Raw genomic sequence first — 13,467 nt, 5'->3', positions numbered from 1 at the left:
AGGTGCATCTCAATGAATTAGAATATCATTGAAAAGTTCATTTATTTCAGTAATTCAATTTATCAGTAATTATTTTAATTTGGATGATTATGGCATACAGCTAATGCAAACCCAAAATTCTGTAAGTATTCAAGTATTGAGTGTATACTGTATTCTGTACATGGACATACGTCCCTGCTGACAGCTCCGTCCTTACGGCTCCCTTTTCCCTCTTCTCACCTCCCCTTACAGCCGCCTCTTTGCTCCTCCTTCCTCGCAGGTGCTTTATTTCAGCTCCCACCTCACAGCCCCATCATTACAGCTCCACCTCTGTCCTCACCATTACATCTCTCTCACCTCAGCTACAGGGAGAAAACACAATTTAGATTAATAACAAAACATTGTCAAATTAACTCAATCGTGATCTTAATTAATATAACACAGCTTTGAATATTAAAGCAATAGAATCACAATGACATAGTTTATCTACCTCTTTTGAATCATGTTAATAGTTTTTTTTTTATAACCTAAACTACGGTAGCATTTCATATCTGAAAATGCCAGTCTTGCTAGTACAACTAGGCCACCCACAACAAACTTTATATTGATCAAAGAACAGCTTGTCGGTACAGAGGATGGGGCATGATGGCTCGTGAGGGGGAGGAAGAAGGGTGCCATTAGCAGGGAGCTGTGATGAGGCTTATGGATTCAAATTGGTAAAGAAAAAAAAAAATATATATATATATATATATATATATATATATATATATATATATATATATATATATATATATATATATATATATATATATAGTAATAATGATCATGCATAGAAAGTGCACAGATCTAGAAGGGTTTACTTCATCCGAGAAAAGTGTTTAGGCACATACTGGATATTTGTCAAAGCAGCTTGTCATTTTCTTAAGTGTGAGGTGCTCAAAAGGTCAGGATGGGTGCTAATGTCCCAGGTCCTTTGCAAGCCAAATAACGGTTCAATGTTTTTTATTTAGATATTGAGATTCTAATTAGTCAAAAACTATTGCTGATGTTTCCATTTTTTGTTCAAAGAGCTTGTCATGAGTCCATGAGTTTGCATTTCCTCTGGTAAGTGCAATTTAGTGCCATGAGCTTGGCTCACAACCTCTCCTGAATGTTTGTATACACCGTTACAGGCGGGGATAAGGACATTTATATTCTTTCTTATCAGGTAATGTAATGTTAGGATTCCACAAACTCCCATACCGTAGAGGGCGGTATGCAACTACAGTTTGTTAGCGATCCGCCATTAAACCGATAGAAGAAGAAGAAGACGAGGGAGAAGAATAACAACAACATCGAGAAGAGGAAGAAGAAACTCATAACTGGGGTCTTGCTTATTACGCGTACGAGTCAAAATGATAGATGGCTATACTTATGCAAATGACACGGTGGAGCGCGCATGCGCAGATGGAGAGCTTGAACTGCCTTTATGTGACTCAAAGAAGCAGGGGCTTGAACCTGTACCGACACCGGAGGGCAACAGGACTCCCTCCTCCAGGTTTCTGCAGGTTGAACTGGAGCTGAACGCGCACCTCCGACGGCTCTCCTTCAGCGAGCCGGTGCGGTACATTTACAACCCGCTGGAGTACGCGTGGGACACCCACCGCTGCTACGTGGAGCGGTACTGTCAGGCCGGACAAAGGATCCTGTTCCTGGGGATGAACCCGGGACCTTTCGGCATGGCACAGACCGGGGTGAGCGCAGCGTTCATAGTCATTGTCTCTTATCATGTCTGGACACACTAGACTGCAGTCAAGTGAGCCGCCGCTCGCAAAGCAATGCTCCTCTATTCGTGGTTTTACAGTACGGGGGCTTGGATAGCCCAAAAAGCACGGAGATATACCAATATTTAATTAAGCAATACTTTGTCCAATTTGCTATAAGCAGTCAGAAACAACATTTTTTTTGGGACATTATATGAAATACAATTACAATACAATCTGGAGTTACACTACTGTACTATTTTTAATTGAAAAAGGGCTCGAAAATTATAATATTACCAAATAATAATATTTGATCTGAAATAAAAACATGTCCTTCATTGGTTACATAAACCTAAAATCCTTCAAAAGGTTAGATTAAACTTTCACTGAATTCTTGTTCATGAAGACTCCTGATATGACCTGATATGAAATATGCACCACCAATGATCAACTGCAATCAGGCCCTTATTTAAGGCAGGCGTATGCTACATAATAACCTGTTAACCAGCATAACCTGTTTTGAATATTTATCCTGTGTTGATTAATGTGTCATGTTCCTACACAACTTTGCATGTAATATAACTTATATAACCAATTGGAGCTATATATTTTTTTTCCAGTTTTCCATATCAGCTGTCAGTTTGCGGCGTACTCATGACAAACGTTTCGGATTTCGATGTAATTTACTGCAACAAATGTGTCTGATGTGTTTAAAAAAAAATCTGAAATGATTTACTCTTGGCACAGGTCCCCTTTGGTGAAGTAAGGTCAGTTGTTGATTGGCTGAAGATCACAGGGGAGGTGGGCCATCCTCCTGACGAGCACCCAAAGCGGCGGATCACAGGACTCGCCTGCACTCAGAAGGAAGTGAGTGGATCACGTTTCTGGGGCTTCTTTAGGAAGTTGTGTGGTGAACCAGAACTGTTCTTCAAGCACTGCTTTGTGCATAATCTCTGCCCGCTCATTTTCATCGGTGCCAGTGGGAAGAACTTAACCCCCCCTGAGCTGCCTGCAGCTGAACGGGAGGCCCTGCTGGCCCTGTGTGACATTGCACTGTGCCAGGCGGTGCAGGCACTGGGCGTCTCCATGGTGATCGGGGTTGGAAGGGTAGCGGAGCAGCGGGCGCGGCGAGCTCTTTCAGCCGCCGGCGTCAACGTGAAGGTGGAGGGAATCATGCATCCGTCACCCAGGAACCCACTGGCCAATAAGGGCTGGGACGCAGTCGCCAGAGCTAAGTTGGCAGAACTTGGTGTCTTGTCGTTGCTGAGCAGCATGTGAGCTAGTCGACCCTCTCTGATGCCTCATCAATAGCAGCATGGAGTGCGTTACCTCTGATAATGGATCATGATATGAGGAGTTTTAGGAAACCATTGATCAAATCACATATTTACTGCTAAAGAAGTACAGACACGTTTCTACTCTCAGCTCAGTCTGCGTCTGAGCAGCTCCAAGAAGAGCTAATACATGAAGACCTTCCATGTCTGCCATCACTACTGCTGTAAACACATCTGTTTAGCTACATTTCCTTTCTCTTCAAAGATCTGTCCGTTCTTTTTGAGATGGCTCTTCTTTATGCGCTAGTGAATGTTGAGTACCAGGCTGCCAAAAAATTAATGTTAGTATCAGGTGCTCTGGGTATTTTATCAGGTTTATAGTCAAAGTGTGTTTGGGAGCTCCTGCAGGGTAATGGGGAGGGATCCTCCTCTGTTGCGCTCCTGAAGGTTTCTTCCCTTTTTTCCCTGTAAAAGTTTTTTTTCTGTTTCTCCTGATCCGATGTGAGGTCCCGGGACAGGGATGTCGTATGTGTACAGATTGTAAAGCCCTCTGAGGCAAATTTGTGCTTTTGGGCTATACAAAATAAACTGAATTGAATAATTGCATTCATTAAACTTCTTAAGACTATAGTTTTTTGGGGAAAGCCCTATACCAAACTAAACAATAGTCATAACTTTTCTTCATACATTATAAGGTTCTGTTTTCAAAAAAGGATACATAAAGATGTAGTTCTCAGGAAGAAAAACACTACGGAGACATCTATTATATTAAGTATTGTTCATGCTGGATTTTTGTACAAGACTTTTCTTTTGTATTTTTAATTGTCATTTATTTTGATAATGTATTTTATTTGTTGATGTTTACACACTGATGTTATTCATTTGACCAATTTTGTGTATTTCTGGGATCATAACTCTTGCAGTTCAAATAAACAATAATGAAATATGAATTAATTTTCTGCAACTGCTGCTTCAAAGAAGAAATCTTATTAACAGCTCAGCCTGATTATTTTATTATTATTTTTGCCTTTGCTGTGAAAAAGGCTAAGACGAAATGAGTGGGTAACTTTGAAAGTTACTTCACGCAGCAGTTATTGTCTGCCTGCAACTGAAAGCAAGAACTTAAATCACATTTTCCACCAATGCCACATGAAGCAGAATTTCCCCTGGCGGTGAAGTTAGTATGTATGGTAGAAGATGTGAAAGTAAGTGATTTCCTCTAAAAATAATGACTTTTAAATGAACACTTCTCCACCAGTCAAAACATATACTATGAGCTGGATCTGTGTTAACAGGGATATCGTGTCCACCGCTTGGCATCAGATCAACCTATCGGTGTTCAGCATCCAACAGACGTGCAGTCATCCATCTTAGTTTTATTACCCTAATGTCAATGTCTAATTTGAAAGCCATGATGATCTTCTATGAGGTTCTGTTTATTTTCTTTTGCCCATGTGATCCCCACAAAAGCACCAACACCACAACTCACTTGTTTAATGTGGGTGTGCTAAAACTACACTGCCATCAAGTGTTCACAAGTGGGAGTCCAAGATTCTTACGCAATAGCAAACCGTGAGAGAATAAAAGTCACAGCTACTGAATATTATAGGTGTAGTCTGTATCCAAATCGATGATTAGTTTCACACAAAACACTGTTGAATACCCATGAAGCTTATTGTTGCTTCAGTATTTTCAAATGAATCACACATTCAAGAATCTGTATTATATTATGGATGTTTGTTAGACTATAGATTTTTACTCCTTTCACTGCTTCCAGGAGAGTGGGCTCACAGAAGTTGTTGTGAAGAGAAATGTTTATCCTTTAGCCTAGTGCCCCCCTTCCCTCACTCCCTCCGCTGCCACTACTGAGAATGGCAATGAGCAATCACGGATCCTGTATCCTGTTACCCTATGACCCTATAACCCGATCCTAGAGTGGGAGATGAAGTCCACAGCACTGCTTTGCCTTGTGATGAGCTGTGCACTCATTAACTGCATCTCCCATGAATCTCCAAGCATCACTAATTTTACTTGAGGGCCCACATGGTTCAAGAGATGTTGGGAAACTCTTGCACCAGACAGGAGTGCTCAGCACCATCCTCAGATTGATCCACAGCTCTATCCTTCATGAGGCAGCAGAAAATACATCACATTAATTTCTCAGCAGAATAAGGTAAGAACACATCACAAAGTTGATTAATTAAGTACTATCAAATGTAATTAGAAAGGCATAAATACTTATAGCAATCAAAACTGCATGAGACCAATAAGAAAAGGCAAGATTTATCTGATATTTGTGAATACGAAGAACCAGGAAGGATGGACTTGATTTAGTTTTTGTTATTATTATTTTTAATTCCCAGCACATATAGGAGCATATATTACTTGATTGACTACTTATTTGCAAATTTGGCTATGGCTGCTGGGTTTTAGGAATGAAATATAAGACATGGAAAGCACATTGCTTCAGTATTCAGTATTCTAATTCATACAACTGTTTCAATCCTTTATATAATGTATTATAATTTATATATTCATCCTCCTCACACAGGTATACAATGCAACACTGTTCTATTTTTTGCAGATGTCATAGTATAATCTCTGTGACCAGTAGGTCTATGGGTTTGTTGTTTATTAACATTTTGTGCGGCCATAGGCGGCTGGTGTTATGAGCATGCTGCATTCCTGATCTGACTCTGCTATCACCTTTCATCAGCTGCTCACCAGCATACTCAAACTGGAACACATTTCACCGGATCCACCTATGTTTTCTTCCTAAACAGCACAGCTATCTATTACAATGGACAAACAGTCCACGGTGGTGTTTCGAAATGTGGGGCTGCTGTACTTTCCCCAAAGCCGAGTGGAGTGCCACTACAGTCTCACCTCTGACCACCGGTGGAGCAGTGGGGACTGGATTGGGATTTTTGAGGTAGAGTCACCCACTTCAGCACCATTCCTCCAGACTGAAACTGAAAATATTTTAGCAAAATAAGTGCTGTGTCATAGGGCCGGGATGGGGATGCACATGGGGATATATTTTTCATGTTTAACGTGTCTGTTATTGTGTCACAGATGGGCGGTCCCTCAGTGAAACAGTACTACACATATACATGGGCTGCTGTTCCTGAAGGCTACACCGAGGGTACCAGTATCAACTCCTGTGTCATTTTCCAGGGTAAGAATCCATCCAAATATTCAATAGTCCACACCCCACCGTCAGGGACCCGTCTGTCAGTGATGCACAAACAGTCCTGAGTACACAGCGACTGGAATTAAGAATGAAGAAATAAGATATTCTTTTAAGTTCCTGGAACAAAAGTTGTTTAATAAATAAAAAACACCACAGTCAATGCTGACTTTAACTTAGTGTGACCATTGTGGTCAAAGTCAAGCTCATTTTGTGGGTCATTGAGAGATAATTGATAAGGGATAATTAATTAAGAGCTTGTTGTCCTCCACAATTCACATTTTTGAATTTTGTAATACTTGATCAAACAAAAAGTTTTATTTATGTACTTTTTCTATTGAACTAAAATACAATAGGTATTATTATATAATAATATATACCTAACACTGCATATTACATCTGTATATTTGCTACAGCATCCTACCTGCCCCGCCCCAGTGCTGCGGAGTATCAGTTTATATATGTGGATTCGATGGGAGAGGTGTGTGCCCGTAGTCGCTCCTTCACTTTCCGAGCTCCTAGGCCACTGGAGGACCTGGAGACTCTGAAGGAGGAACAAGAGGAGGAGGATGAAGAGGAGGAGATGCTCATAGTCATCCCCAGAGCTCAGCTGTTGCAGGTGGAAATACAAAACTTTCAGCCATTCCTGATAAGCTACTCTTCCCTTCACCGTAACACAAAAAGGCTCTTAAGTGTAACTACTATGTACTGTACATCCATTGGGTAGTTAACATGTTTGAATATCCCTGTCCTCTCTCCCCATCTGTGAACAGAGTCAGCTGGAGGAGTGCTTTAAAAAACAAGCCAATATACAGCAGGCTCTGGATGAGGCAAAAGAGGAGGCAGAGAATGAGAAAAGGAACATCAACAAAGCAAGGGTTGAGTGGGAGCGTGAAAGAGAAGCAATGAAGGAGGAGCTCTCAGAGCTTAGAGACAACTTGAGACTCAACTGTGAGACATTGCAGAAAATAGAGGGAAAACACAAGGTACATGCAGGTCATTTACCTCCAAAAAGTTCTGAATTTCATTGACAACTAATTAGGAATACACACATCGAGCAATAATCTAACTACTTTCTTTCTTCTCAACATTGAAAGAATGTGGAATATAGTCAGGAACATCTGACATATGAACTGAGTAATCTCATGGCTGAAAAAGCGGAGAGCCAGCAGCTAATTAAAGACCTGGAGGAGGACATCAAGATCCTGAAGGACGGGAAGAAAGAGGAAAACGGCGACATGGAGAGGCAAGCGTTTGAGATCTATCTATCTATGCTAGAATGAACATTCGTCATTGGTATATTTATTTCCTTGGGCCTAAAAATAACTTTTTGTGCCACAGGCTGAAGGAGAGAGTGAAGAAAATGGCCGGTCAAATGAAACATGATGAGGAAAAAAGAAAGTGTCTGCAGGTAATTGGTTGGTGGTGCTTCTTCTAGTTTGATTAGTTTCACAGCTGAACCACAAGACTAACATTGTATTGGGACCAAGTCAGTTTGAAATGGTTTGGTGTTTTGCAGCAGTGGGAGCAAGATCAGTAGAACTTGAGACATTTTCACTTTCTTGTTCCCTCGTCTCTGTGCAGGCGGAGAACCAGGCGGCCCTGGTGGAGGGACGAGGGCTGCAGGAGCGTCTGGATGCGAGTGAGCATGCAGCCGAAGGCCTGCGTAGGGATCTGAGAGAGCTGGGCATCCGTCAGGGCCACACCCACACTGAGTTGCATCAAGCCCGGCTGCAAGTCGCCCAGCTGACCCTGCTGCTGTCTGAGGAGAACCTGGTCTTCAGGGAGGAGCGGGCCAACTGGGCTCTAGAGAGGGAGGCTCACAAACATGCAGCAGAAGTGAGGATACAGCAAAGCACATACCCACCTATATGTCAACCTATGTTTTTATTAAACTTGCTTTTTTTAAATGCAGACGGAGACAAATAAATTTGAAGAACTGAGCTGTGAGGTACAGAGGAAGGAAGAGTGGCTCCAGGAGGAGAGGATGGAGAGGGAGAAACTAGAAGTAAAGCTTGGGCAAGAGAGAGATTGCAATCGAGTAAGTAAATCAAAGTACATTGCAGTCTTATTATTCAACACACAAACACATTCCGCTCTAAATATAACTGCTCATGCGCTGCGAATCTGCATCTTCATTTGATCGGATTACATTTTGGAAACTGGAGAACGATGCCAAAGTTCGACATAGTTCTTTTATTACTCGCATGCAGGCACAAATAGAAAAGCTTCCATGAAGAGCGAGTAAACATTTCTCCTCACTGTCATACGATCAACAACAGCAGGAAAGAGGCCAAACCAGGTCAGATGTGTGAGTGTGTTCAGATGGTCTGAGTGTAATGCTGCTGCCCCTGTAGGTGCTGCTGAGTGACACTAAGCAGGAGCTGCAGGAGCTGAAGGCTGCCGTGAGGACCGCCCAGAAAGAGAGAGAGGAGCTGCAGGTGGACAAACAGGCAAGGGTCCACACAATACATATCCATCTTATACTGCTTTGTAAGATATAGCCTAATAAGACTTTCAGTCAAGAGTATCAATTCCAACTATTTAAAAAAATATACTTTTACAAACATCAGTTTTGTTTATGCACCGACTCAGAGCGGCCTCAACTACAGTAAATAACATAACATGTGTGAATTATTGCAATCAAATAATGTAATATGCATTCTGAAATGGGCCATTCTGTAATTTGCTCCTTAAATTATAAATGCTCAGGCTTTATACTTAAAAGTATTCCTACAATGTGAGGTTACTATTTTACCTCAATAAAAGATCTGAACATGTCCACTGTTTACTGACAAAAAATAGCAGAGTTAAAACAATAGTGTTGATAGTTTCTTTAATTACAAAAACAATTCCATAAACTCAACAGAAGATACAGTAAGACAATACCATTATACCTTTTAACATTCAACACCACTCAAACTGCTTCATCATATTTCTTGTCTTCAAATCTTCCTCAAATCTATGGGTTTGAAATCGGACACCCACAGGACCTGATGAACTACATCCGTCAGTTAGAGCGGAGCTTGAGGATTGTGCCGGAAACTAAATCAAATGGGGAAATTCCCACATGTGAGTCATGAAGTCTTTGTATGCAGCACTGTCCTTTCACTGCACTGTAATGAGTACCAAAGCAGAGAATCTATATTGATTTCAAACAGCTCCTGACTCTTCCTCTGAGGATGATGACAAGGATGCTTCCTCAACCTCCCCCAGATCAATCTGTTCGCCTCGTTTCCCGTCCACTCAGCTGGAACGACTCAACAGAGCTAAGCTCCGTGCTGCGGAGACTCGCATCCAAAGCAAAGAAGACACTTCAGCCTCTGACACACAGGTGTGCCATCCTTTTCACACACAAACCAAACAAAGTGCAACACCTGCATCGGAGCTATCAGACCCGAGTGGGCAAATAGTTGACTAGTTTCCCCTCGTCCTGCAGGTTTTTGCTCCAGTTCCATAGTTAGATGCTGGGGTAGCGGGTAGAAAGAGAAAACATGGTACAAATATTTGCAAATTGAAAACCACAGACTTTTTAAAAGGTGGTCAAACAAAATCCTTCCTCAATGTTCAGCATAGCGGTAGCATCTTAACTGGATATCTTATGACAATCACTTGTTTTTAACATCTGTGGATAAGATTTTTTTCTTTTCTTATCTCTCTCACGTAATCTTTTAGTGACATAATTACTTTCACCATAGTTTGTTTCGCAATACCCACAATCAACACACTGTAGGTCAAAGGTTTTAGACGATTGAAACATGTGATGTAAATCAGATTATTATTGCCCGATTAGGGAGTATAAGGTTGGCTGGACCATATAGATTCTGTTTGGTGAGCGCATTAAACACAAGAATCTAAAGCCATTTAACCAATTATTGAGTGAGGGGAATGGATGAATGATGGAGGAACAGTTGGATGGATGATTTTTCTGTAAATTACACTAATGTAGATCAGAATATTGCTAAAAATAATTAACTAAAAGTATATAACCAGAAGTACAGAAATGCTCCTTTCTGGGTTTGCACCCACTTCAGGATCCTAGTTATAACACCAGTAAATATTGGATACCAAAATATACAACAACTTTCTTAACCTACATTTAAACAGTTTGCCTAATACTATCTCACTAGTAAGTATCTCACACAGCTGACAAACAATAAATCATGATCTGTTAGGAAGTCAGATGCACACATAGGGTAGCGTAGGATGCATATCATGCAAACATAACTGAAAGGGTATAAACAATATGTCATTTCAAATAAACGTATTGCTGTGTCGGCATGGTTTGAGACAAAGGATTAGACCGGAACACACCCAGCCCTTATATAACCTCCCCTTAACTAAACCCCGCCCATGTGCATTGATTGACAGGTGAATCTCTCCACCCTCTCAGGGCTCACAGGAGTAACATTGAAGTTTGAGATTATTTACCAACTATACATCAGAGTTACAGACTAGCCAATGTTGCTCCCTTGTAACCAACAGTCTTGTGACAAGATGAAACAGTTACATGTAAATGCTTTAACTCAAATGGCATGGGCTTTATTATCTGTTTGTAATTTAACTGCTGTGTGTTTTACAAATCCACAGCAGTTAAATTACAGCACTTTATTGTGAAATGTGATAGAGACTATAGTTGAAGATATAAAGCTAAGAAATATATTAAGATATTTAGACGCTAATACAATTAATTAAACATTACCTTTAAAACCCAAATTACTAAAAGTAATCCCTGTTATTTTGGGTGTGTATAATATTTAACAACAGACACCATGTCTGCTTCTCGTCACTCAGGATGTGACGAGTCAGCGCTGTGAGCCCCCAGCTGGTGAAGGGAAGCTGCTGATGCTTCCTCAACCCGTCGACCCCATCCTGAGGTGACACTTCTGACTTTCTACCAGCCACACAGTACACACCCTGTTTCCATCTTCCTCCGGAATCACCGCTCCTAAAATATTATGGGATGACTTCATTCACAGTCTCATCCCTGGCAAACTAGTTGCTGTTTTAGAAAAGCTGCCGTTCCACTTACCGAGCACTTTCTGTTCTCGTGGGAAGAGTCATGGGGAGCACTAGAGAGTAAAAATAAAGGTGTAAATAATATGACAATAACAACGTAAAAATAGCAGCAATGTTCATGTTACTCAAGCCGTAGATCAGCAGGAGTGTGTTGTGTTTTTTAAATTAGTTTTATCCTCACCTTTAATCCTCTCTCTCTCTGCAGTGAGCTGGCCGACTCCCCCATGTGGTAAAAAAGAAAGAAAGATGGATGTCAAGTTGCTTGTTTACCACTGCAATGCAAGTTCATGCTGCTCATACGGAAACCTTTCAGGCTATTCTATTGTTGTTTTGTAGCTGTTCGTGAAGAAAATTGCCTTTACAAAGGTCACATTTATAGTGCAGAGCTTTTGATTTGTGAGTGTATTTAAAGACAACGAGGCACAATTTGTGTGTCAGATACAAAATGTAAGTCTTAAGTGTCTCTGAATTGTGTTTATTAGTATGGCTAATGCTTTAGAATCAGATTGTCATATGTGGATACCAATTGTCTTAAAATATATTTCAGTTTATTATTGACTATTTTTAATAATAATAATACATATTTTTAGCTGATTAAAGTGATGTGGATATGTTGCAGTTGTTTTGAGAAAAGCTTGGATTCAACAGCCTACGTCTTGTTTTGGTGCACCAGCCCATAAACTCTGCATATCCCTGTCAAGTGTGGGTGTTTTACAGATGAGTGTGAAATGTACTGCTGCAGCTTGTTGAGCATGAATCTTAATTTATGATACTTTTATTTATTGATCTGGTCTTCTGTTTGAAACACTAGGCTCTTTGATAAAATATTATGATAAATACATGTTGATGGCTGTATTTTGAACATTTCCATCTTAACCTTTTAAGCCCCGTTAAGCACCAAGGCATTTTTTAGGATTTAGCTCGAAATAGCATACCCAAACTAAAAAGGGTGTATCTCTGCAACCACAAGGGCTAATTGAATAATGTTGGTGTTATAATAAAGGCAACCCTTGTGAGCTTTTGGTCAGGTGTGTAAATATTAGTATATATGTTGCTGGCTAAGAGTAAATAAAGATTGAAACACAGAACAAATCGAAGTTCCAGGTCCGTCTATAGAAAAAAGCACTTTCAGGATGATTATCTCCTTGAAATGATGCTTCACTAAGCCCTGAGGCTCTCCCAAATCATAGCACAATATGTGAACAGTCTCTCTGCACTGTTTTCACTTGAAGCAGAACAAAGTCAGATTGGGTAAAGTACAGAGAGAATTCAGGCGAGGTTTCCAAAATTTGCATTTCGGCACATTTGCGCATATTTTCGCGCATCTGTGACATTTGAATTTTTTCATGTAGCAAACCTTATATTTCACTTTCATATGACTTACGGTGTTAAATAAACTTGTATCAGTGTGGATTTACTGGGGGAAATGCATTTTTTCAACAAAAAAAATAAAGTTTCAAAATGTGCTGACTCAGTGATTTATGTTGCTGTGTTCTTTGGTTCATATCTCAGTGATGCTTTGCAGCAGAGGGATTTGGTGAATAGATTTGGAATCTGTGTGGAATTGTCTTGCTTCTTGCTTCTTGCTATTTGTCTTTTTCTGATAGCACCAAGCTACGGGCTGCTAGTTCCGGAAACATGCAGAGTGGGCTGACTCGTGACAAAATTATAACTATTTTATTTTAATAATTATTTTAGTTGGTGTTTGAGTTGTGTTGAAATGGCTGACTAATTATTGTAGCCCAAGTTCTCTTGTTTAATTTGATGTGTAGCATCAATATATTTGTTCATGATTATTGTAATGTGTAGGGTGTAAAGTGAAAGCAAAGAAGACGACAACTGGACGCTCTAAGATCTGAGAACAAAAAGCGCCTTTATCAAAATACAAGAAATACAACAACAAATAAGCAAACAACAAGCAACAAATAGGCAAAATTCGAAATGTAAAAACACAAACAGATCAGCCCAGTATTTGTTTGTTTGTGTGTGTGTGTGTGTGTGTGTGTGTGTGTGTGTGTGTGTGTGTGTGTGTGTGTGTGTGTGAAATTGTACTTTCTTGATTTGTGTTGTTCTGAGTTTGTACTCATGATTGAATTAACTTATTGTAAGTCGCTTTGGATAAAAGCATCAGCTAAATGAAATGTTATGTGTCAGAGCTATTTTGTCCAATTGAAATAAAAATCACAACGTGTCTGAATCCCTGAACATCAGTTATTTGCACAATGTAAAGACTGTTTATATAAAAAGACATCAGTTAAAAAAA

The 13,467-nt window shown here is 40.2% G+C and overlaps 2 protein-coding genes across 3 annotated transcripts; both read left to right on the top strand.

Moving 5' to 3' along the window:
- Positions 1 to 1,373: 1,373 nt before the first annotated feature.
- On the top strand, positions 1,374 to 3,896 carry LOC306737048 (single-strand selective monofunctional uracil DNA glycosylase-like; the record flags this gene model as incomplete). Its single annotated transcript, XM_079218753.1, has 2 exons — positions 1,374 to 1,712; positions 2,469 to 3,896. The coding sequence occupies 2 exons, from the start codon at positions 1,374 to 1,376 to the stop codon at positions 2,997 to 2,999; spliced, it is 870 nt and encodes a 289-aa protein (XP_079074879.1). The 3' UTR covers positions 3,000 to 3,896.
- Positions 3,897 to 5,033: 1,137 nt separating this feature from the next.
- On the top strand, positions 5,034 to 11,549 carry LOC306736700 (calcium-binding and coiled-coil domain-containing protein 1-like). Of its 2 annotated transcripts, XM_079218351.1 has the most exons (14): positions 5,034 to 5,168; positions 5,779 to 5,927; positions 6,071 to 6,173; positions 6,602 to 6,804; positions 6,959 to 7,171; positions 7,283 to 7,431; positions 7,527 to 7,596; positions 7,770 to 8,024; positions 8,101 to 8,226; positions 8,543 to 8,638; positions 9,176 to 9,257; positions 9,347 to 9,519; positions 10,980 to 11,062; positions 11,410 to 11,549. In XM_079218351.1, exons 2-14 carry the CDS (start codon positions 5,796 to 5,798, stop codon positions 11,435 to 11,437), a joined length of 1,713 nt encoding a protein of 570 aa, XP_079074477.1. In that variant the 5' UTR covers positions 5,034 to 5,168; positions 5,779 to 5,795; the 3' UTR covers positions 11,438 to 11,549. The 2 variants fall into 2 exon arrangements, with proteins under 2 accessions (XP_079074477.1, XP_079074478.1); XM_079218352.1 differs by lacking the exon at positions 10,980 to 11,062 and having other exon boundaries at positions 11,410 to 11,478.
- The last annotated feature ends 1,918 nt before the right edge of the window (positions 11,550 to 13,467 follow it).

Source organism: Taurulus bubalis (genome assembly GCF_910589615.1).
Source record: "Taurulus bubalis genome assembly, chromosome: 5".
Taxonomy (NCBI): Eukaryota; Metazoa; Chordata; class Actinopteri; order Perciformes; family Cottidae; genus Taurulus; species Taurulus bubalis.
The sequence above is the reverse complement of the archived record's forward strand: the minus strand, read 5'-3'. Positions and strand labels throughout refer to the sequence as shown.